General features: G+C 38.2%; 1 protein-coding gene across 2 annotated transcripts in view; it reads right to left on the bottom strand.

Moving 5' to 3' along the window:
* Positions 1-2,663: 2,663 nt before the first annotated feature.
* Positions 2,664-26,615, bottom strand: part of ksr2 (kinase suppressor of ras 2) — a 103,424-nt gene continuing 79,472 nt past the window's right edge. For both annotated transcript variants that reach the window (XM_042421262.1, XM_042421263.1), the window contains exons 12-21: positions 24,120-24,288; positions 23,325-23,366; positions 21,143-21,212; positions 17,785-17,833; positions 15,385-15,746; positions 12,068-12,164; positions 11,848-11,981; positions 7,831-7,965; positions 3,786-3,915; positions 2,664-2,834 (exon numbers count right to left, since the gene is read on the bottom strand). In XM_042421262.1, coding sequence (XP_042277196.1) covers positions 2,688-2,834; positions 3,786-3,915; positions 7,831-7,965; positions 11,848-11,981; positions 12,068-12,164; positions 15,385-15,746; positions 17,785-17,833; positions 21,143-21,212; positions 23,325-23,366; positions 24,120-24,288 — 1,335 coding nt within the window. In that variant the 3' untranslated portion in view covers positions 2,664-2,687. The remainder of the gene's footprint in view (positions 2,835-3,785; positions 3,916-7,830; positions 7,966-11,847; positions 11,982-12,067; positions 12,165-15,384; positions 15,747-17,784; positions 17,834-21,142; positions 21,213-23,324; positions 23,367-24,119; positions 24,289-26,615) is intronic.

Here is a 26,615-nt window from a genome sequence, read left to right as displayed (position 1 = left end):
AAAACAAGATCAAAAACCAGATTTAATTTCAAAGAAATCAACAGAAGGAAAATCATGCCAATTATCGCAATGGTTATATGGAATATCAGCATTTTCTGTTATCTTTAAGTACCCATGGAGGTGTGTGTAAGTGTGCTGTCACTGCTTCACCAGCCAACTAGGTGTTCAAATAACAAAGGAACAAACGGGAAAAAACAACATGGCAACACTAAACTGACCAGCTGGAAGAATCTTCTTTATTTCTCCAACATGTTTCAGTTCAAGGCCTTCAGCAGGAGGATTTTTGAGTAGCCATTACATTGGGTCGCCCCCGCTTGACAGGTTCTACAGAATTCGTTCTTAATGTGCATTTTACACAAAGCATATTTTTCCCTTGAGTTGTACAGATATTTCTAACAACACACTACCTCTGTATATGTGCGCACTAAAGCTCATGAAGTTATTTTCCTTCAGGCTCTCTCCATTTCCTGCGCCAGTTTTTGTAAAAATAAGCATTTTTTCAATTTGAGTGGGCAATTGTTTGCCTTAAAGTGAGACTATACAACTTTTGAGAGGAGAAATAACACAGTCTTTCTCTTACAAATGAAAAGGTAAATTTATTAACAATTAAATAAACCATTTCTCAGTTGAATACATTCAAGGGGGTTTGCTGCAACAGCCTTACTTGGTCTGGTATGACCATAGCTTACGGTTAGCAAATGTTAGCAAACTTAAGGTAAATGTGTAACTGACATTTGTCTGACTTTGTGACTTCTCCACTTGGGCTACTGTTAGCTTAGCATTTTAGCTACATGCTTAACAGTAGAAATGGTAGAAGCAGTATTTAACATTATTCCATTGCTGTCACTTAGTGGTGACTTAGTGTTCAGCAAAAATTGCATAGTCTCTCTTTAATTAGCTCCACCTTGAGTGAATCTGGAATAAGTTTGCATCCTCTTCTATCTTTACAATGGACTCTGTGCAGTTACGCTGTTTCTAAAATTCACTCTTGATTCAGTGTGAACACAACTTTACACAGCTGATTTTTAAGTTATTTAAGTAACTTACCAATGGTTGGAACATTTTTTAGGTAGCTACCAGTGGTTTCAACAAGTAAATCTACTCACAAAAAATCCACTATATTTAAAAACCTTCGAGATTTACGCGTAATGTGTTGTTTATTATATATACTGGTTCTCCAAAATGTACTAAATAAAACTTTGAAAGGTGCTGGTCACAGTGACTACAACACTGCTTTTAAGCGACTCCAAACACATTTTATTGAGCCCAAAAACATAAATTCAAAGTGTGCTTTGACTTCTCAGAATATGTGTTGGTATTTTCAGGATCATGTGCTCCCTTTATGCGTCTAACAGTCATATTATTACAGAGCTGGGAATCTTCAGACTTCTTTATCCAGACATCAACTGTACAGACTGAAATCAGTCTGGCCCTCAAACCCCTGGCAAACAGCTCTATGATCCATTTAGGTTTCCATCCATTTTAAGAACTTCTTGTATACTACTCAGGAAAATAATGTCATGTTATTTTCGGTACTGTCACCGAAAAGAGTCTAAAAAGTTAGTGTATTGATTGACTAACATAACTTAAAAGTACTGCACTCACTATACAGTAGCAAGCTTTAGATTTTATCTTTATCTAGATATATTCTGTATCTATAGCTATTTAAAGTAAAATAATATACATTTATCTGTGGGTATGGGGGATGGGAGTGGGGCTCAGTGACAGCATTTCTGAAGGGTAATTAGTTCTGCAACAGTAGACGAGAAACATTTCAAGTGTCAGCGATTTCACAAAACAGCGTCAAGTGAGGGAGTCCTGGTCTGACCCGCAGCTTTTTTTTCTGCAAAGGCTGTCATTGTTCAAACGTCTCACTTATGTTCACAGGTAATAATCAAAGCACAAACTGATCAGAGAACAGTCTCCCATCAAAGAACCGTGCCAACAAATCCCCACAAAAACAGGGACGCTGGCTTCTTCACATTCAAATGGTACGGTGTAAATAAGAAAACATTATTCAGTTAAATAAAGCTTTTGAGACAAACATGTACTGGTACAGACATCCACACATGAGAGACCATGAGGTAACATTGACACAATGGTCTACACAGTTGACAGACATAAGGAATGGCAAGACAATGTCATGAAAATATACAGTGTGTGATGTACAACAGTTACATTCATTCAAAATAAAACAAGACATGGGGAAAAAAAATCTACATTTGTTCTCAAACATGTGTTTTTTTAAATCCAGGATGACATGATCAATCAAAGGTTACAAGCAAAATACATCCAGGAAATAAATCAAAGATTATGAAGGGAACAGGTCAATAGTAAAAGACAAAAAAAAAAAAAGATAAAGTAAAGATATCCAGTATGGTTCAAATCAAACCAAAGAAAATATGAGTCCCAACTGCTTTGAGAAGCTGGACAGTCAACTTATCTGTACACACACATGCCAACATTCCATGAAAATACACACAGCACGGGCAGTTTTCATCACTGGGCTGGCTTTTGGATTCAGTGCATTCTTTAAGGAGGTGGGTTATTTATGTAGCATTATGGCGGCTTTTATATATATGTGTATATATATATATATATATATATATATACATATATATATACATATACATATATATATATATATATATATAGTTGCTGATTGTTTGCTGTTTTGTGTCCCTAACTCATTTGACATACTCAGCTGACTTCCAGAAGTGCCCTGGGTGGGAAAGGCGGCGGTTCCGTTTTGGCAACTTTTCCAGTAAATCTACCAGCTTGGAGAAGCTGGGCCGCTCTTCCTGCTTGTGAGCCCAGCAGAGGAGTAGAATGTCCTGGAAAAGACAGTGACACAGAAAAGTTTTAGGAAAGACCAGTGTCATGCATCACTGTTTCATGTATGATACAATCAACTGGTTACCATGTAATTCTATGAGACATTTTGCATTGGTTGCGCTTTGTTCTTAAATGCACTTACTTTTAATATCCCTCATATTTAAAACAGCTTTCAGTTCCATTTCGATTATCATACTCACTTGGACACACTCAACACCCTTTCTATTTTAAAGTTTTTAAAGCTTCATCAGACTGGAATAAGTTACCCAATTCACTAAGCTCTATTACTTCTTGAAGACTTCTTTTCTTATTATCCAAAATGTCTTCTTCTCACATTTTAAATTAAGTTTACCTTCATCTTTCATTACTATTTTTGTTCTCATCTATGTCTCATGAAATTTCTATGCATGAGATTTGTTGACAGTAAGAAAAATATAGAAAATCGCCAGCTATGTCCTTTAAGGGCCTTGCTCAAGGGCACCTTGTAATGAGGGAGGGTTGTTGTTATTTTATTTTTTTCTGATGACCCCCTCAAAAATGAGATGGCGCATCTCAAAAATCTTAATGTAATTAATTATGATTAAGTATTTATAAGTATTCATTCAAACTTACATCATGGTGGCTAAAACATTTCAAATTGTTTCTTGGTTTTTTACTTACTGAAATGAACTTTCTTCTAAGAAGTTCTAAGAATTTCTTCCTGGGTAACTTTTTAAGATCCATTTTAAGAACACTTGTGTGAATCCAGCCCCAGATTGCTCATCATCCTTGTTAAGCAGAACCAATTTATCAATCTTTATAGAAATTGCTCAAGCAATATGAGTCTGGACTTCAATGACTGCTTAAATGATGAAAAATACAAAAAATATGCAGCAATTTTTTTACACAAGTTGGGGGAAAATTGTGAATTATGACCAAAAAAAATAATAATATGAAGAAAAGACCCTTACTGATATCTCCTTCCCCATGCCAGTTTGGGCGAGGTTGGGCTTCATACCACTGCCAATCTGCCATATAATCACCTCTGCTGGCTGACTCTTGTAAGGCCACTCACGTGCGTGTAACTCGTACCAGATGGTGCTGTGAAGACAGAGGAGCAGAGCAGGTCAGTGCTTTGGACTGTCTGGTCAAGAGAATAACACTACTATCTACAGCTACTGTGGGTTCACACTACCAGGGAAGATTTCAACAACCATTAACCATCAAACTCAGTGGATTTAATCAGCATTAAGATTAACATACGGCTGTAGATAATGCTTCTGCTTAGTTGTTATCTGTGCAAAATGTGTATTTTGTGGATGAATTTTGTCTTGAACCTGTAAGTTTAGAAGAGCAATTTCATCCAAGAGCTAAAGAAACAATGCATTTTAATTACTGTTTGTGCAAAATTAGCATACCCCCACCTCTACCCCCTTGTAAAATGGGGTTGTTTTTATGCTACTCTTGAAAGTCAAGTTTGAGTAGCATAAAAATAGCTCTTTGCCAAGAGTAGGGGGGAAAAAAATGACGACTGATTGTTGATGAATATGTAAAACAGCCATGGGGGGTCACCTCTAGGTAACACAAGGGCTAGCAGAGCAGCTGGACATTGTGCGCCAATGCTTCACTCACCCCTTTAGAATAATATAGTGATGAAACCTCCATATGGGGGACCATCTGAAAATGCAATTGTGTTAGGAGTCAACAGAGCAGGGTCCACCCCCACAAATGATTCAGTAATGGCAGTGGAGGAAGAGCAGGAGCCGTGAGTATTTTTAATCAACTTAGGGAAAATTTAAAATTGGACCTAAGAGGAGGAGAGGGATGACACTTTGGTTTGGAGAGCTGAGTGACACCCAGAAAAGCAATCTGTATGTAATAACTGAGGGAGCTGGCAAGACGATCCGGTTCAAAAAGAGTCAAATATCACATATATTTGACAAAGGAGATTTAAGGAAAGCCAGTGACAGTTACATTTTTTGCAGTTTTGCAAAAGGATACTTCAACTGCCTTGATGCAAGAAAGAGAAAGATTCTGTAGTGCCAAGCCTATCCAATCACAGGTAATTACATATAATCTTTATGACTATCGCAACCACAACAATAATAATAATAAGTACTCACAATGTGTCTATACCCCCTTTGGCTGCATGTTATTGATCTGACTCATAACGACCACTGTTCCTTTTTATCTGAGAACTATAAACGAATCCAGCGGCAGATATATGTGTTTTGCTCTAAAGTGCTGCCGCCATTACTGCAGTGGAACTGCACACATTTACACTGACATTATTCAGTAACTAAACACCCTTGTCTGAAATTAATTAGGACGCAGGCTTTGTGAAAAAATAACATGAATGTAGTGCTTCTGTCAGACCTCCACAGTGCGGATGTTACAGTACTCTGTGGGGGTTACTCATTAAACCCAGCATGACTTGCTAGCTTATGATTTAAATAATCAAATTCCATGATTTTTTTCATTTTAATCAGAATAAAAGTATAATTTAAACTAATAAAAAAAAAAATCAGAAATACATGATTGAAACATGAAGATTTAATGGAGATTTATGAAAGTTAAATTAATTTCATGGAGCAGAGGCTTATGACTTCTCATTTTTCCAAAGTCTCAGTTTCTTTGTAGAGCAGCTGATAATAACAGCATAGCTCACAACAGAGTAAAGAGCCATCTGTACAAGCGGGACTAAATTTCGACAAAAAGTTAAGTTTAGAAGATTATAATCTGTATTTTAATGGCATATGATCACTATATTTTCAACATATAACTGCTTTTACGAGATCTCTTGGACATATTTCTTAGCAAAAGCGTCCAAACAGTGGGATCCTTTTACATAAATTACAAGTTAGTAAGTCATTAAGTTTACAGATTTCTTTTTGTTGTACATTTTACCAGATGAATGTGGCCTTCTTGCACATTAGCATTTTGTTGTGAGTCAGGTGTTTTTCTCAAAAGTGTACATGTATCTGTTTGTTTTTTGTGTCTTTGCTTAGACTTCCTATTACAAAAATCATTTTGTAAGCAAAGCCCCTCCCACCACTGAGAACCTGCTATCGCTGCTCTGAAAGGGAAGAGCTATAATACCATGAGGAAAACAAAGTAATATCCTGAAAAGGCCACCAGGATTAATAATGATTCATAGGACATTCCAGATATTCAGTGGCCTGGAGGTGCTCAAATACGGCCAAAAATTGGGTTTCCTAACACTTTACTGTAAATGTACCTTACTTCAGTACACTAAACAAACCCTCAGGGTATACAAGAGCCAACACACCTGGTCCTAGTTTAGAGCAGAATGTGTCAGCAAACTCAAAGTCAAAAGGACGTCAGTGCAGATGAAAGGCAAGCAAGATGAAGTCATTGAGATCAGAGGGAGTCTAAGGTGTCGTTTTGCCCATATATGTAATGTACTAAATGCAAAATGGCAACTCCATATCAAAGTTTTGGCAGAGGGTTACAAATACTCTTATCAAATTGGTCATCCATTTTCTTCTCATTATCATTTAGTAGTCTGACTACACAGTTAGTGTAGCTGACTGCAAAACAGATTTCAAGTATTTTATTGGGTTGTTTTTTTTTCATGTGAATGCACCAATGGCAGATTTGCATTTGCCTGTCAGGAGGGAGTGACCACGGCCACTTCCTTAGATCCTCTGTTGGTGAAGGTTGAATTCTTTTAATTGTTCCAAACAAAAAGCTGTTGCCCCAAAAAAATTAAATCCATCACCCCCAGTGCAGCCAAGACTTTCACCTGGTTAACACTCCTCCTGATTAATCAATTAACTGACTCCTTTGGCTTCTCACCATTCACAGATTTTCTAGCTTCCTGCAATTATCCAATCAGTCTAACATTCAAGAATGGTTTGCGTCATTCAATCAACTGGGCTTCCAAACCTTCTCTTTCACCCACATGAGGAAACCAATAGCTAATCACTGTACTCATTATCTGCTCCAATCAGTTTCTCCAGTATCTCGTGGTCTTCCAGCTGGACTGCAGGCAGGTGCACCCCAGTGCAGACAATGGAGCCAGGCAGGGACAGTTGAGTGAGTTTATTGTCAAAAGAGAAGATTCAAAAGCTCAAAAACATGGGTGGCAAACAGTCCAAACTGCAGTTGCATTAAGTCCACAGTGAACTATTGTACAACAATCTGACAAGGGAATAAAGGATCTAGGCTGGTATATGAAGTGAGTGACTGACGAAGGAATGAATTGCGAGTGAGGAGTGGGTGAAGTATGCTAGGTAACTGTAGGACTGATGAGAAGTGGGAACAGGTGTGTAGATGGGGAATGGAGGAAAAGTGTGAGGGCATTTGGTGAACAGCTTGAGGATGGCAGGTCTGGGGAGTTGGAGGAATGTACATGACCTGGGAGAAGTGAGCAGGGGCTGGAAACAGAGGCAGAGACCAAGGCAAAGGGCTGGGCATATGAGAGAGCATGGCTGCAGAGAGGGAGTGAGGAGCAGATTGTGACATGCCTATGCTAAATTGTGCACCATTACCTCTACCAGTATTACCATAATCAAGACTCCTTTCCTTAACCCAGCTTCATTGTTCCTCATGATCAAGTATATGGACTCAAGTGGAGTCTATGGCAAAATCATACTTTTTAAACACGTTTCCAACATATAAATCCATCTCTCATTAACTCACATTAACTGATTATAGGTTGGACATCTAATATCTGACAGTGATAGAAGCAAAATTGGCATTTCAAACTGCAGAGATCATTATATTATCTTCTTTGCACAGTACGCAGTAATAATCTATATCTGTAATTGGATCTGAAAACCTATTAATGGTTGCCTCTTAAACCACATTTTGTCATGTGATTTGGAGTTTTTGGACACTTCTCTGTCAAAATAAATATGAATTTATTGAATTCACATGCACACTTGGGGTTTGTTAACTATCTCTGTCAACAGTGTGCTGCTCAACCAACATCAGGCTCGGGTTATTTTCTGGACAAACAAACAGGAGGGCATGAGGTGAGAGGACACTCACCCAAAAGCAAAGACATCTGACTGTTTGGAGAAGGGAAGCTTGTCCTCCTCTGTGTCCGGAGAGAGCTGCTGAATAATTTCTGGTGCCAGGTGACACAGCCAGCCGTTGGGGATCCTCAGTTTGTCTTCTCTCCGGCTGCAGAGTGAGAAAACAGGGAGATGGAGACTTGTCAGAGCTTATCAATCTGCTGTATCATGCTGCCAAACCATTAAAGACATCACACTGAATTACATTAAACTGTCATTGCAGGCCACAATAACAACATAAGTCAGTGATGCTGCTTCTCTATTATTGGCCATGTAAAGTTTGAGGAATTTATTTATTTATTTACAGTTACAGCCAAATTCTGTTACATCTTTTTGGTTTATACAATGAATTTCAGTTTTAAAAAATGCAAGGCATCTGTTTATAATATATTGGGAAATATCACTGTTAATATAATCCTGCTGCTGCTGAAGGACTGCCTGCAGATGTAGAAGTATTCAGATGCCTCACTGTGCTACTCTCACTAGTCTTTCACTACTTCCATATATTTCTTTAGCCATGCTAGCTGTACTAGTCCAAACTGAAATTATCGGAACCCTGACTTTTCCTCAAGTGCCACCATGAGGTTGATATTTTTTTTTTGTTAGTGATGTGTCTTGACAACTAGTCAGTGGACTTCCATAACATTTTGTACAGACACTCATGGTACCCAAAGGATGAATCCTATTGACTGTGGTGATCCCCTGACATTTCATCTCATGCCACCAAGAGGTAAAAGTTTACACTTATCCAGTGAAATATCTCAACAGCTATTGGATGGATTGCCAAAAAGATTTTGTACAGACATTCAGTCCTCAGAGGATAAACCCCATGGACTCTGGGGTGTGTAACTTTATCTCTAGGGCTACCAGTTGGACTGACTTTTTTTTTTTAACTGAAATGTCTTGACAACTATCGTATGGATCACCATGACATTTAGTAGCCATATCCATGTCCCCCTTTAGGATGAATTATAATAGCTTTGATGAACCCTGTGTCTTTTCATCATCGGGCCAAAATGGATGGAAGTCTGGGCCTCATGAGGCCACTCTTGAGTGGATACAATATGTGACTACTGGTTTGCTCAGCCAGGATAAGACATGATGAAAAAATACTCTATTTGTTAGAGGAGAGAGAGCAAGTCCGTAATGTTAGGATTGTTAGCAGTGATTCACATTGCTGAACATTACTCTTTGTACTGTCTGAAGTGTCAGCTTTCACTACTCAATTTCTCTGCCAGTCCTTGACCCGGTTTAGTCTTTTTTAATTTCTCTTTAACACTGAAGACAGTTTTAACAAACATCCATTTAACATCCATTTAATTAACATACATAGTGTCACTATAGCTAATGAGGTTCTGAAGATTTCCTTGTATGCAGACGATATTATCCTGTTTCTTACTCAGCCACAACCATCAATCAAGAGACTCTTAAGTATTATAAAGTGTTCCTCTTCTTTTTAGGGGTATAAAGTAAACTGCTCAAAATCAGAGGCCCTTCTTTTTGAGCATTCAGGGAAACTGGGTTTGAGCAACCTTAATATCAAGTTCTCACAAAATGGATACACTTATCTTGGCATTATATTTCCTCCTGATTTGGATAAAATAACAAAAGTAAATACTACCCCAATTCTGGAGAAATTGAAAAATATTTTTGAAAGATGGAAAGGTCTTAACCTCTCCCTTTGGGGCAAAATATCTGCCATAAAAATAATGGCTATCCCAAAATTATTTCATGTGTTAAGTATGTTGCCAATTCCCATGTTTGATAATTTATACAATCAAGTTAACAAACTTACAACTAATTTTATATGGAATGGGAGAAAAGCGTGTTTTAGGTTTACAACTCTGCAAACACCAAAAGACAAAAGAGAGTTTAACTTGCCAAATATACACTATTCACTATGCATGCATTTTTGAAGACAGACAGATCTAGTCAACCATCTTGGGTGAGTGCTGAACAGCAGTCTGTCACACCCAATCAGTTAAAACATTGCCTTTTTATCAAACATCGCAGTAAAGATCTTCCCCACCCACAACTAAGCTTTATGTACTATATTTAGAAGAAGCTACACAGCTATACAAAAGAATCTGTGACACAATCCCTGCAGATACCAATTTGGGATAACCCATCTATAACAACAGGAGGAAAACCCGTCAGATGGCACCATTTATATGGGGGTAAGATTGATAAAGTAGCTGATCTTTAAAATGATAAAGGGTTTAAATCATATGCAGATATTAACTCAGAAATCTCTCCAAAACAAATACCTTGGTGGAGTTATCTCCAAGTGAGAAGTGCAGTTATTGCTTTTAGGAATAAGAACAACCCAAAGCCTCCCAGTGGGACAAATGTTTACTAGCAAGAGATATCTCTTAATTAAAAACAAAAATATCTACAAAGAAGTTATAAACAAAATATCATCTGATTTTACAGCTCTTAAAAAGGGTTTGGGTCATGGATCTATGATGTGATATAACAAATGATGAATGGAATGAGGTTTGGAGAGGTCAGTCTATGAGTCTAAGAATGTCTCACTGAAACTTACTCAACTCAAAACATCACACAGGTATCACTGGACTCCCAATAGGTTGTGGAGGGTGAGGTTAAGGCCAGACAGCACTTGTTGGAAATGCTTGTCTAATAAAGGGTCATATCTACATATGTTATGGGAATGTGTTACTGTTCAAAGCTTTTGGATTTAAGTTTTCCAGGAAATTTCAGCCTGATCCTGTACTTTGTATAATAGGGGTTCTGTCAAGATCACCTGATAAACAACATAATAAGTGGCTGTCTGTAGCTTTTGCTGTTGCCAAAAAGTTGATTTTTGTAAATGGAGAGACAGCAGTCCTCCACATATTCAAGACTGGACTGATGCACTGTTGAAAACAGCTAAAATTGAAAAAGTAATTTTTACATGAATACAGACTCTCTAGAAAAGTATAACTCAATATGGTCACCCTTCTTAGCAACTATGTCTTGAAGACTACAGATGTAGTAGATACCAAATTAAAGTCATATATGTTAATAAAACATGTAGTTAGACTAATGCACGTCTATCCACTTGCTACAGTAAGGTAGTAAGTTTATGACCTGCAGAGACGAACCCCCTATTTATTTTTTTTTCCTAAATTAATTAGATACTTATTATATCTATTTATTTTTTTCTTTTGTTGTTGTTTTTGTTGTTTTGTTTTGTTTGATTGTTTCTGTTGGTGTTGTTTTATGTTTTTCTTGTGTGTGTTACTGCTGTAATTTGCCTGCTAGTTCGTTCACTGGCTCTTTGGAATTGTCTGACTGGTTATCTGTATAAGATCTGAACTATTGCTATGCTGTCTGATTTTCATTTATATAAGTTAATAAAAATTCATTTTAAAAAAGTAAATCATGTACGTTACACTAATAGTACAGGCTAAATATTGCATATAAAAGCAGGGACTTTGAGTTACATTGCAAGACTTGTGTTTGTGATACATTTTATCTTTCTCTCATTACCCCTAATCCATGTTGTTTTCTGTCAAAAGGAGGATGTTACTAAGTTCCCCCTGCTGTTGCTCTGTTTGTTTTGAAGAGCAACTGGGAGAATAGGAGCCAGTAACAACCCATGAGTATAGCAAAAATACATCTGAACAGAAAAGCTGACAAAAGATTAAATCTGTGTGGTTAAAATAGTGGATCACAGGTAGATTTGTAAAGGCTTACAGTATAAAGTAACACAGCAGATATTCTGTGAAATCTGATGCTATAAATAGTGAAGAACTAATATAATAGTGACTTAGTGTTGTTAAAACATGTAAAAATAAAGCTGTGAAAGAATATAATGTCTTCTTATAAATATGTGGAGTATTTACCTAACCTACATCCACTTCATGTTTTGTTGTCCCTGCATCATGTGTGTCAATATTGTTATAATAATGTCCATCTGTCTCAAAGGCAAATCCCACATGCTAAAAAAAAAGTGATCCTGTCTCTGATGTGTATTGAACATAATTACCTGCCAGCCTGCAGAACCCCAGATATGGTGAAGAGTCCAAAATCGGTGATGACAACTTTGCCGTTGTCATAAAAAACATTCTTGGACTTCATGTCTTTGTGTAAGATCCCCTTAGCGTGGAGGTAGCCCATCCCCTGAGGACAGAGAAAGGTCTGACTTTTGCTGTAAAATGATGTGTACCACAGAGGTGTTCTAGGGAATCAGCGCTGAGTTGTTTTACCTTGACCATCTCTTGTGCGATCTGTCGGGTCTTGTTAACATCCAGCACAACCTTAGCATCCCGCACCACAGAATAAAGTGTCCTGCCTTTACACAAGCTGGGAGACAGATAAAGACAAATGAGGGATTAGAAGATGAAAGAATTATCATGGCTTAACAATTATTTGATTAAATCTAGATTGTTTGATCAACATTAAAAGACAGCCAAAGAAAAAGTTAGGTTTCATGTCACAAAATAACTGTGATGATCATATTTCATCTTTTCTTACTTTATCATCATCTCCCATGGAAACTATATTGACCATTTTCACAGCTTGTTAATTTAATTTTGAACCAAAGTTTGGATAAGTGTAACCAAACCTCTCATTAATCTCACTGGTCTGCCTTTGCACTCTTGTTCCAAACTGGTCCATTTCTGAAATGCTTTGCTCATCAACGTGCAGGTGTTTACCACAAATACAAAGAAAATAATAGTGATGTTTGGAACACAAAACCACAACAGGCATTAAAGAGTTAAAAAATGAGCACACTTCCTCCACTACCCTCCTAGGATCGTGTGGCATCAAGTTAGGCTTGAATATTTCTGTCATTTCACAAATCTGTGAGATATTTTATCTCTTCTGTTTTCCTAGTAATATTGCATTCACTCCATGTCAGCAGAATGGGAAGCACTGTGGATAAAATACACATGATAAATTGCTAAGTGGTCAGAAATTTCTACTATATTCTACACTTTTACATACTGCTTACGTGTTAATAGTCTGCACAACAGAGTTTAAACACAGGACAACTGCACACGATTCACAGTTCAGCTGGAACCAGTCTAAGACTAACTTGTTCAGGTGGACTTCAGGTGGTTTCTTCCCCTGCCCTTGAGAACCAAATATAACCAAATTTTTGAGCCCCCACATGGCAGCATTCAGTGATTTAGCTTTTCAAATACTACTATTTTCAGATACAAAAGATGTCCTTTATCTTCTCAGTACACACACCTTGCTCCACTTGTTTCATGTAACGACTCACATCTTTTTATGTTTGAATTGTTTCTGCTACTTTTAACCAAAACATTGGATGACTCTTCAGTTCACTGCAGTTACTGCAGTTTGAAATGTTGTTAGAGCATCAAATGTCATCATTCTGAGCTGAAACATGTGCCCACACAGTGTCTGGGTGAAGCTGTTACACTGCAGTTCGTGGAGGTGGTGTCACATTTCTGGAGGGGTGCCATCACAACGGCGTATTAATAGGCAGCTCTACAACCACCCCCTGCCTCACACCTGAAGCCCTCAACCCCGACTGTGCCACACAGGTGACCAACAAAGGACCTGAAGCCAAAAGTTCATGCATATTCATTCTCAACAGCAACTTGACAGCTGCATTTTTAATAGCTCTCTCCCTCGGGCTCCTTTCAACAGGTTTCATGACAACAATTACCGCTATACCTCAGTCAATCAGGATGTGTATATGCCATACTCAGGAAAAAGGGGCAGCTTTTTATGGAACGCAGCTGATGTAAAGGTAATGAAGCCACCTCGACACTCTGAAAGTCACCTCCGGAGTAGGAGTAATTATGCCATATCCATAGATAAATAACCCAGCATCACAGATGACCCTGTGTTCTGTATGCTTGACAAAATCGATGCACAGTCACTCGTGACAAATAGAACAATCGAAGAAAAAAGAAACAATCGATATTTATGTTTCCACTAATGCAGCCTGAAAACCCTCATCCTTAATAAACCAATGAACTTCAATTATATTTTACATGTTTGTCATGTTGCACTGTGTGGTAAAGGCCTCTCAGCGTATGATCAAGATTTCATGTTTTACTTGCTTGTTTTTTTAAGAACTGCGTAATGTGAGAGGCAGAATATTTGTGGAGAACAAAGCCACCTGTTGCACTGACATTTGCTATTATTTTCAGCAATCAGCAGTGAGGATTTCTGAGAAGCAGCCAGCTCATCTGTCAGTTCCCAACAACAATTTTAACTGGCATAAACTGCAATCACGCATCTCAATCAATCAGTCAATCAGCTATTTTAAAAATGTTTGGCACCACACTGAATGTGATGAGAATGGAGTCAAGTTATTACAATTAGCTTTCCTGAAGAATTTTAAATTCCTCTCTTTCCTCTCTTTTTTATTTTTCTTTCTTAAAAGAGAATGAAAGAAAAACAAAAGAAGAAACAAAAGTTTTTTTGTGAGACTTCTTTCTTCCTTGTTCACAGCCTGTGTAGATGACAATTTCTTTTTGAACATTATTAGCTGTGCCAATTAATTGTTATGGTCTTTACCAAGCCTTGTGTTCCTTGATACAACTGAGAAAAATACTTTCTGCAAAAATTTTTTTAACACTAATCCATGGAATTATTACAGTTCTTCAATATGGGTGATAGCTCTGTACAAGACTACAGTCGAGTCTCTGGGAAACGTAGCCGGTGAACAAACATTCAAGTTCTCTCACTTCATATTATCTCCTGTTGGACTGTAGTCAAGACAAATACAACAGAGCTGCGAGGTGTGGGTGGTTCATCCATTCAACCACAGCGGCAGCCTGTTCTAATCATAACCTCTGCACGCTTCATTGTCAGCCACTTAAAAACCAATTGTCCCAGAGGGGGGCAGAACTGTGGCTGATCTAAAATGAGTCCCATGGGAGAAGGACCGCCGGCTTTGGAGGCCATTCAGATGTCAAACAGCTGCCTAACCACTGAGCGACCACTCAGGGTGCAGAAGCAGAAAACATCACTCCAGAGCTGTAAATGTGAACTTTCAGGAGGAACAAATGAGGAACAAATATTAGTCACAGTACATATAGTGCAGTGCAGACCAGTATTCCCATGAAAGAATACTGGGAGTTTACATGGGGTTTTTTATACTGTTGCCATGATGCCAAATATTTGCAAGATTACAATGTTGTTTCTGCACACTTATATTTATTTAGATACACTATTAACTACAAATACCTTGCAACTGTATTTACTATACTATACTTATGTATACCTTTATTAATTTGCATTTTATCCACACTTACACTGTAAAAAAGTTCAAACAGTTTTTTGTCCACCAATTATTAATCACAGGAATAGCGTGAAACCAATAGCAGGACGTGAATAGTATGCGCATGTGCATCCTTGTACACATTTACAAACAAAAATGGGACCCAAACGTAAGACATGGCTTTAAAGCATTACTAGTGGTTAAAAACTCCACAAGGTACATTTAATCTTGTGACAACACAACAAGTTCAATCTACAACACCTGCGAGTTTGGTTTTCCCCAGCTTTCTGTAAAATATGGTTACATCTTTATCCTTACCTTGTGATGATGGCCAGATGTGGTGGACTCATGCAGGCCCCCATAAACAACACCACATTCTCATGGCGAGTGTTGCGGTAGGCCATCACCTCACGCTTGAAGGCCTTGAGCTGGTCCTCGTTGTCACGCTCGATGTCGATCAAGCGGATGGCCACCTCGCCGTGCCAGCGTCCGTGGAAAACCTTGCCGAAGCGTCCTTTACCGATCATCTCCCCGATTTCCAACTGCTCAAACGGGATGTCCCACTCCTGCAGGAAGATGCTGGTCTGGCTGGCCTTGCGTGGGAAGTTGCGAGCCGAGAGAAGTGACAGGTTCATCTCCTCAAACTCGTCACCGGAGTCCTCATCATTGCCGTCCTCGTTCTGCAATAAGGCAAAAACTGAACTGATGTAACTGTTCTTCGGTGGCTATTAGGGGTATAACACAAAGCTAGCATCTGTATCTGCATCTGTTCATGACACAAAAGTACCTGTATTCAGATTTATACAGGAAGTTGCTTGAATTGTGTAGTCTGCTTCATTTTCTTTATTAAATTGTTTTGATAATGTCATTTATACTCATACATATATAGATAAGTTTAGCTGCCAACAAAGTAAACAAACATATTAACCATGTACCTGCATCAGTTAAATAACAGCGTAGAACCACACCTTCAAAAAATGAAAAAAGCCTAAACTGAGTCTAATTAGAAGCTGTATACGTGTCAGTGGCCCAGATGGAAATCAATAGTAAAAATCAAATAGGAAGTTAGTGGGATACGCATTGGGCCATACTGCATGGTTTTCTTTAAAAACCTGAGGTTGTGTATGTGACTGGAGGAGGCCCAGATGATGTAAAGTCGGTCTGACATGTCTATTGAAAAAAAAAAATTGTACTGACAAAAATCTGACAAGCTCCCTTGTCCCGTTTGAATTCATTTTTGAGATGGTCCCTTCAGCTCCTCAGTTTCTTGACTTCTGTCAAGTCACGAAAGGTGCCAGACTTCAATATAGCATCACAGGGAAAAGATAACACCACATCAGTCAAGCTTTATTCCACATTGCACAACTTATCTGGTGAAAAGCGACGAAGCAGGTATTGAGTATTGAACTCAAATATACCTCTGTGTTTTTAGTTGCTTGTTTTTGTATTTTGGCACATCTGCATCAGGAAAAAACTGTTTTTGCTACTAGTAGCTCCTGTTCACACTATGCAGACAACAACCACCTGGATTAAAGAAGAAAATGCCTGAATTTCATGTTTATGAGAGACGGCATAAGGAAACACCTTTTTATATGAATTCTAAACAGATTTATGGACATTTGAGCTCCTGACACCACTATAAAGAGTGAATTTGCTGATTGTAGCAAAGTGTGCAGCTGACTTATGATGCTTAGAAGAGGCTTTGTTACGTTTGTGGGAAACTGTGTCAGGCAGACAGGTCTGGTATGTTAATGCAAAAATATGTATTCATTTACACCCCTAGCTTTAGGCCTGTTTTTCACAGATTTGCACATTTGCAACTGTGGTGATTAAAGACGTCTATATACCGCACAAAGAGGTGGTAAAATATTCTACCAAGATGTCAAATGCTTCTGACAAATGCCATTCAGCAGCTGGAGGACTACAATCTGCATAAACCTCCTCTAAATGACATTAAGAGGGAGTTTCAGAAGTTAATGCAATTACAGGAGTTATTTATCTGTTAACTGTAATGCCTTTTTTTTGTCATATCATTTTTATGGTCATTTCTGACCCCAAAGTTGTATAGCAGTAAATATAAAGAAAAAATGTCTTCATACTCATCCCAAGGTAAATTTGAGTTATTAGGTATTGAGGTAAAGCATTTGAAGTTATTAATAAAGATGTAATCACTAAACCCAACTTACACATACATACAGTATATAAAATAGCATATAATTTTTCTCAGGCTGTGTGCATTTGAAATATTGACTGCTGTTTAGGTCATTACCAATAAAAAATAAAGAGTTATGAAAAAGGAAAACAGCCAGAGGGGAAACTGGGCTGATTTATTCTAATTTGATTTTAAATATAATGTACCGCAGGAGTGAAAATGACCTATTTAAAGATGCCTGCTGGAATATTATTCAAGGCAATCTGCATCACATTTTCTCAAAATATATCATTGTTACAGGAACAGCGATGATGATCAGTGAAGCTACGTCTTTCCCTTCTTGCTGCTTTTGACGCATAACTTACCTGGAGGCTCCTCAGAGAGCTGAGCCAAATTACAGTAAATGAGAGAACAACGGAAATGACTGCGACAAGTGAAGGTGAGAGTTGTAGTTTGTCTGCATTGGCTTTCAAGAGTAATCTCACAGTGATATTACTGACAAAAGTTGCATCTCTTGCAACACAGAGGTCACATTTAGAGGAAGGGAAACAAGAAGATTGACTCACATCTGATGTAGGTTCAACTTCGATTTGAAGCAAAGGGTTTCCCTCATTCCTGAAAGCAAAAATAAATCAATGTACATAGAAAGTCAGCGAGAAAACACTAAGTAAAGTAGGTCTTCTGTCACTCATATAACTGATGCATCATTTTTTCCCTTCATTCATTTGTTTTTTAAATGTTTATTTTAAATATTTGTTTTATCATTTGTTGATACCTTTTTTTTTCCCTCCTTCTTTAGCAGTATACATATTACTCAATCAGGATGTACACTCAGTTGTTTCTGAAAAATCACTAAATTTTTCTCGCAGAGGTCACACTGGAAATAATCCCCAGACCACAGGCTCCAACAGATCACCTGCAGCGGTCCGCAGGCAGCAAAAGCACATCCTTATCAAGACTATTTGACAGATAAATGAGTAAAATGTGAACATGATGAAATGTAAGAAAGGGCCCTTCTAATTACTGGCGACATTTTCTTACCGTAATTTTTAATTTCACAGTCATTTTATGAACTTCCAAGTGCATTTTCGCCCTCAGCCCCTATTAATTTCTGACCCCGGCATGTACACTGTCACCTACACCGTGGGTGCCAGTGGCACGAAACAAATGAACCCACTTCTCCTCTTCAACCCATCCTCCTCCGTCCAACTATAACTGGCTGTGTAGCATCAGCCAGTAACCTCTCACAAGCTCTCCGTGGTATATTAACAGTGGTTTGCAAAGCAATTCTAGACTCTGGGCAAAGACCACAGATGAGGCAGCTTATAAAATAATATGTGATTCCTGTGGCGCCAAGGGTCCCTACCACCGGTTCGATCTCTGCTCTAATGAGGGAATCCTGCCGGGTGTTGGGGTCTGAGACTGGCCCTCATTAACCCTGGGATGAGGCCATTAAGAGAAATCTACCAGCTGCCACTGCAAGAGCATACAAAGATGTGGGAAAGGAGGTACAATAGCATTAATTAAATCAGAAGAATATGGGTTTCATAACCGCACTGATGTATTCACTTTCGTCAAAAAGCGGAAAAAGAGTAAGACTATGAGAGAAGGCGAAATAGTGAAATGTTGAAATTTGTCCTTCTTGTATGTTTTCACCTCTTTTTGCAGATTGCATGATATTAACAATCTGGATATCCTATCTGGATAAGAAAAAAAACGCATGTTAATACAAGGTACAAATGAACGCAGAACACATTGTGATCAGATCTCAGTCAGATGTAAATACAATCCATACAGTGTAACCACATTCACTGAGAAAGTTGAATGTTTGCCTGACTCTGCCTCATCCTGTTAGCTCAAACAAACCCTGAAAAATATAAAAGTAGTAGCAGCAGCTAACAAGTCTTCTCACACTAAAAAGTGATTTCATAATGAATGATGCCCATCCGTGGTATCGCTTTCCTTGAACTTCTTAACTGTTTGTTAAGAAGTCCACCAATCCAGTCACAACACAAGCAAGATTTAGCAGATGAGAAAATTCTCAGATATTCCTCAGAGGATTTATTAAAGTACCTAACTTTCCAGTCTGAAGTACACCTGAAAAGATCCCTAAACATCAAGAGATTCAGTGATCTGAAGAAACTTGCACAGGACAAGTGAGCCCAAGGGATGATTTTACTTTTCTTTTTAACTCAGAGGGGAGTCTCTTTAATAAAACTGTTCTGGGCATTTTGATCCTTCCTGGAAGCAGCTATATTTAACTAAGAAACACATCTGCATTGCATGTAATTCACACCAATATGATTGGACTTTAGCCTGAAGAATAAACATTTTAAGATAGCGTCTTTTATGCTAGCCTCAACCTGACACTGTATTAGCTCAGTTTCTTTCATCGCTCACTCTGAAAAGCAAATGTGTAGATAGATAGATAAGGGAAGATAAGGATAAGTTCAAATAAGATAAAACTTTATTTTGTAAGCGTGCAACATTATATCTGTAGCATTGATAATCAAACTGAATTGCCATTTATTTTCACATCATTCATTTAGCCTGACATCTTATTCATGTTATCTGATTTCTATTTGTGATACATCGCTCACTATTTCTATCCATAGTGAGTGACGTATCCATCTCACTCCTAATTTTCAGTCAACACAGACATATGCAGCTAAAAGGACGTGGGAAATAGATGCCTGTGGGTAAAATCTTGGTCTCCACCAAAAATCTCTTATCTGGGCCCCCCAATAAATATGAAAATGTTCTCTTCTTGGTCGACATCAAAACTTTCTGATATGTTCATATAGACAAATCCTTATTATATTCCAGTGCAAATGACATAAATCCCTGTCTTGTCTTTACTGAATTTCCTCCTCAGGAGATCACCTGACTCAGCCCCAGTGTGTACTTAGAGGCCAGATTTCTGCCTATCTTGGTCTGATCATCTGGGTTCATTATTCATGCATTTGTCACACCTTGTGCCACACTGGCAGTAAAGCTTTACTGCTTAATGGCTGAATACAATCTGTACATACAGCAAATAGTAACCTCATAATCTTTAGTTTACATCATAATGGTTATGGTAATGAATGTAGCACTAAACCTCAGACAATGCCATTCTATTCAAATAAATGCGGAGCTTGCTGTGATGTATGCATACCATTATCTGTAGTCCTATATTTTCTTCTGATTCTTATTATTTCGAGGCATCGCTTTCCATCTTTTATCTTAAAGCTAACAGCTGCTACAGAGCTGTGGCATGAAGACATCAATTACAGCTTTTTTTTAAAAATCCAAATAGAAAATGCACAGCCCTATGCCCTATACCTTCATTTAAAAAACAGTTTACCTCCCTCCATTGTGGACCTTTTCAAGATCTTGTTGATATTTTGAAAATACAATTAGCTGTGGCATTATTTGCTATTGATCAATCCATTAAAATCTATGGGTACGGCCCATATTTCATCACAATTGACCATCCGTCTATAGATGGAGACTCTCTTGCCCGGTTTCTTGTGATAGATTGAGATCCTAATCTAATTAACATCTGGGTCGAAAGGCATCTCATCCCTCCTCCTCCTCTTCCGGTTGTTTTCCCGTGACCACTGGCTTCCTCAAAGAGCCAGTGGAAATCCAGTTGGCATCCCAAGTGTAGCGTGAAGTAAAGGCCATGCTAACATTAGTCTCTGAGTATTCATCATGTCAGCCCTCACATTGAAATTGTCACCCAAATATCTGTGCTCCAATAAGTTTGACTTGGCCTCTGACCGGCAGCCGCAGAGAGGAGGAGACGAGGGAGCAGATGAAAGGAAGATAACTGAGAGGAAAGATGGAGCTGATGAACATCAGAAGTACTTACTTTACTTAATTTCTTTAAAGGTACTCGTATGTTTTTACTAAATTACTCCTGGAATAGCTTCTACTCACCCTGGTTCAGACAGGACAGGATGCAGGATGACCTGTGGTGCTCTGCTGGGAGGAGCCTCTGGGGCAACATCTGGGGAATTAGTCACAAAATGTCAAACCAACAAATTAGAACAGAGTTGTATTCAATTTTAAATTTTTAAAGCACTTATTGCTTTCCATGTTTTAGAAACAGAGTGGAAGAAACCAGCTATATGCGGGATAGATGTTTCTTAAGCTGGATTTACAGTTGTGTGTTAAGGGGTGACGGCTGTAGACTACGTCATACTGTAGCTGAGGTGCGTGCCCTCAGAAATGTAACCATGAAGATATTATGTGCAGGCTGCAAGGACTGTGATTGGTCTGCTTGTGCAGCTTTGTTTTCTCCTAAATATTGTTGTTGTTTACTGAAAATTCCACATTTTAGTCATGGACCTTCAACAAATTCACCTTATAGCAAATATGTGATGAATCTGACGCCTGATATAACAAATATAAATGTTCCATTTTCAATAAACCTTGTTATGACAGTGTGCTGAAATTGTGTCATTTAACTTGGTGTGCGTTGGAAAAAAACTGCAGAAAAGAAAATGTCAACTGTATGACAGAGATGACAATATTCTCTTGACAGTATTCAATGGTTGTTTGTTTTTTTGTGCTTCCCAAGGACTCACAACACTACTGAATTTTCCCTTTTAAAAAATACTATTCGATTCTTTATTTAATTTAGAAAAAGTACAACATACAGGTACAGAGGGAGCATTTGACAGTGCTCCTTGGGAGCAGAAATCACCTACAGTTTTTTGGACTCGGCACCAGGACCAGAAAGATGTGCATGTTTTCTGCACACCGATTGCTTGTATATTTTTCTTGACATACTGTCACTGGAAATCAATCACTTTAGAAAATGTCACCATGGTGGGAATGGGGTTTGACGGATAGGAATAGGAACAGTAACAGGTGGTGTGGAGAGATGTTCATATACAGTAATGTGATGTCACTTTTCTGCCCCTTCATATTTCAAAAAGCAAAACAAATTTCAAAAAAGGATGCGTATAAATAATAGAGAATGTTATTTCATTGAAAGAAAGGGAGGAACAAGTTTAATTCTTTGGAAACACATGTCTTCATCATTTAAGATGGTGTACGGTCAGCTGTTGCATTGTGTCTACCTCTGAGAGACATCAGAGCATTCACTCACTGTCACGCTTGCCGCCTGTGTTGGCACACTCTGACAATTTGTGACACAAATGGGGGAGCCACAAAAAACATTCCCTTTGTGGTATGGTGCATTAGTAGCTGGCACCGCTCACAGCAAGAAGGACCTGGTTTTGTTTTCCAACCGTTTTCTATGCGGAGCCTGCATGGGTGTTTGCATGGATTTACTCCAAAGAACTGCAAGCCAGGAAGATTGGAGGCTCTAAATTGCCCAGTGGTGTGAATCTGAGCCAGTTAGTCTGTCTGTGATCCCTGTGACAGACTGACAACTTTGCAGGGTATTCCTATTTTCTGCCAAAAATGAATGTCCAGATAGCTCAATACACATCTTGTGACACCAAAAATGAGCACTTGTGTAAAGACAATGAGTGAACATGTTTTAAATCATGCTGTAATTGCGTGTTGGAGGCTTATGTCGTTGTTTTTGTTGTTGTTTTTTTGTTTTCTAGCAGCATTTACAGTATATTTGAAATGATTCACATGCAGCATTAGTTCCATTTACAGCATAATGGTTTTAGATTAGTATTAGATGTGACTAACAGTAAACGGTAATGTTTGACCATGTTGTTTTGCAGCTCATTAAGGTACCTGATGAAATGTAGCTGGCAACAATAATCAGAACCTGGATACCGTTGTATCCTGTATATTTATGCATTTCCAAAAACCTGTCTCCCCAGATCTCAATTATACCTCATCCTTTTTCCTCACACCACTACATGTTGCCTTGGCTGTAATGACTTGCCAAATACACAAAGACTGTGGGCTTTCCATTGTGGGCAAAAGCAAAAGGTCTGGGAATCAATGAATCATTAGGAGGCCCAAATGACTGAAGCAATGAGGGGTGTTGGTGGCTGAGAGTTTAAAGAAGGCCAAGATGAGGAGAAGAAAATCATCACTGACATCAAAAGAGCTCTCCTTCTCCTCACTCATTCTGGGCTGGTTGCAGTGCATTATAGGTAGGGGTAATGATCAAGTATGAGGCACTTACCTGGAAAGATGAACTGTTGTTTGTATTTGAAATAACTGGAGGCTGCAGAAAGAGACAAAAAGACAATCAGAGGCTGTGTGAAGCTGCCAATCTTATTTATTGGTTCAGTATTCAAACCTAAATTAGTTCATAGAAAACAATTTTTCTTCACTGAGCAAATGTAAAGCTAACACAAAAGGTATTTCTCACTGCTAATTAATTTTCAACTCTTTGAACCCAAAGCTTTAATGCTCCCTTTATTTACAGGCTTTAAGCAGAGTCACTACATACAGGCATACCTTATATATATATATTGTTTTCAGAATAAGTTGAGCTTCTCATAAATGTGTGCACGTTTGCAACTGAACACTTTTTTTCCCATTTTTCTCATAATTTGTACCAAAGTGCCCCACCCTTTTTGGAAAATGTCTAAAAGTTAACCATTACCATTACGTGAAAATTACGTAGAAAATTTCCAAGAAATGACTATAAAATTAAAGGACCTGTCAAATAAAGTGTTACCAAGTATAATGTAGCCTTAGAATCAGTGAGTTAGGCTTTTTTAGTCTCTATGTATTTAAATTTCACCATGTTTGCACCATAAAGAGTAATGCTAAAATCGCTATTAGCCGTTCCTGTTTGAGCAGTAAACATTGATATACAGACAACTTTCAATGGATTACTTCTGCTACTGAAAAAAAACCTCCAGATGCGATGATTATTGATATCTGCAGTAAGTCTCAGGATTCATTTCTTTCTCTGTGATAACCCCGTTACACATTTATATTTGTATTCAGGTCTTCCACATTCTTATACCTGTCAAATTGAACTGTTTCTGTTGCCGCGCTGACTGTGGAGAGGGGTGTAGAGGCGAGGGGGGCGTGGCACTGCTGGGCAGGGGAGGAGCCGGAGAAGACGGGGTGGAGGAGGTGGTAGATGAGGGATTACTGCTGGAGTCTGGTTGGTATGGGACCGGGATGTGATCCTGAGAAGAGACAAAAAAGAGAAAGGTTAACAGAAGCTTTCAATTAAAACCTGGTGGTTTTCAAGTTTTATTTCATTAATTATAAAAGTTTGCACTCTGCTTTAGAGTTGGCCTCTTTCTGAATCATACCACAAGTTTCTAGATTGATTTCCTACCTTCCAGGCAGCACTTGGTTTTCATTAATTTCAGTACAATATGAAAATCAACTTGCAGAGACATGTAACTCCCCTGACAGAGGTAATCCATCACAGTGAGCAACATGCTGCATTTACTTTTTTGAGAAAGTTATGTTATTATTGTGTTGTACCACAGTTGTGAACAGGAAGTGTTCTCAAAAACTCTTACCAGTGGTACATTCAAGTCCAACATCCAAGTGTCTGGGTGTTCCAGCTGTTAAACTGATCTCATCTTACCACAATGTCTGTTAATTAATCATCTTGCTGCTGTGAGAATGTAAAGCAGTTCACTTTTGGGGCTGTTTTTACCATCAATAACTCCTGTGTTCATTACAATGAGCCCCAGACTGCACCTGAACTCCAGGTCCAGTCCAATGAGCCCCACAGAGACCCTGTTCCTGGTCACATCCATCCAGACTTTCAGTTGAGGAAGAGGTCTCTTCATCACCAAAATCGTCTTCAGATCTACATCGTGACGACTGTCTAGACTCTATCCAATTTCAATTCAAATAACGACTAAAAATTATAGTTTCATAACAGTATAATAAATCAGAATTGGTTTGTGTTTCACTTCTTTTGTATATTCTCTAAAAATGTACTGTGTTTCTTCTAATCTTGTCCTAAAGCCTTTTATGACTTATATAAACTTAATTGCCTTGTTGTTGTAGGGTGCTATACAAATACACTCGCGTTGCAGAATCATGCAACAATCACAAAGGACAAAAATACAGACAACAAAATTTTCACTTAGAGATTAGATTATCATTATCAAGCAGTTTCAGGTCTCTGCAAGTTTATTTTCAGGCCGACTGAAAATAAACGGAAGAAAAAAAAATTGCTGCTGGCTCTAAAGATTTGGGGAATGCATTAGAAATGGTTTGCAAAGATGCAAAAACTAGTGTACAACCATCTCTATTGAGTTTGGACTTAAACAGGAAATCATCAGCTACAGGAAGTTATATATGAGAGACAGGTGGGCTTATCAACATGTAATATCTGAATGTTCTCATCTCTTTGGTATCATTTGAACAATCACATATTTGTGAGGTTGGGTCACATCAGAGTGTTCAGGTAACTGATGAAGCCATAGATGATTTCTGGGGTTTTTTATGAGAGCTTTTGAACACCTGGTTTCAGATACATTTATTCTGAAAGAAATTACTTATTATGGTGCACTGCTGGACTCCTGAGGGTCAGCTAGGGAGGACTATGGGTGCATTGAGCAGTACCAGTGGGTTGTGTGATGGGTGTTCATTATCATACTTCCAGAAGTACTGTGAGGTATTGAAATCCTCCACTGCTATGTGCCTGGTGGTCCCTCAACCATGTACACAGTCCAAAGGATATGGGTATGGTAAGAATCTGATGGCCATAACACTACAAACTTCCCTTCATTAAATGGTGTCTCTGTTGAAAATGGATCTTAGATGATTTGAGCCTCATTCACCTTTTTACCATTATTAAAGTGAACCTTTCAGTGTAAAGGTGCAATAAACTATGGTTTTACTACCCCACAGCACAGGCTGAGCATAACATGAATGAGTCATTATGTCATTGATCATTACCAGTTCAACTATCACTTTGCCAGATGCTGGGGTTACTGAGTGTGAAAACACAATTTTCCACATAAAACCCACCTTGCCTTCTCATGCTCAAGAGGAGGGATGATACTTTGATCAAAAGAACATTGAATTCAATCAGTTACTAGAATGTAAAGCTCAACAAGCAGTAGTTAACAGGATCACTGCTCAACCGCAGACACACACAAACACACAAGGCCAGCTAAAAAAAAAAAAAAAAGAGATTACAATGCATCCTTTCAACACAACATTTAAAGTCAAAATTCAAGATCCAGATGTGAACTAAAGCCCACCATCAACATTCACAACACAGGACTGGAACCTGCTATTACTTCCACCCTCATCGGGTCTTTCAAAACTGTATGTGTACATGTAATTAATGTATTTGATGCTTTTGATGGTTTGTGTGCATTTGAATGTTTGTGCATGGGGTAAGACGGGGCAAATCTTTCAATTATGATCAGCTGAGAAACATATGACATGCAAATGTCTTTATGTTTAAGTAAAGTGCAAGATTGATGGTAAAAATGTGTATTTTGAAAAATATTCATATTAATATAATAATGTTTTT

This window comes from Thunnus maccoyii, chromosome 9 (genome assembly GCF_910596095.1).
Source record: "Thunnus maccoyii chromosome 9, fThuMac1.1, whole genome shotgun sequence".
NCBI classification, from domain to species: domain Eukaryota; kingdom Metazoa; phylum Chordata; class Actinopteri; order Scombriformes; family Scombridae; genus Thunnus; species Thunnus maccoyii.
Note: the sequence above shows the minus strand (reverse complement) of the source record. Positions and strands in the feature narration are given on the sequence as shown.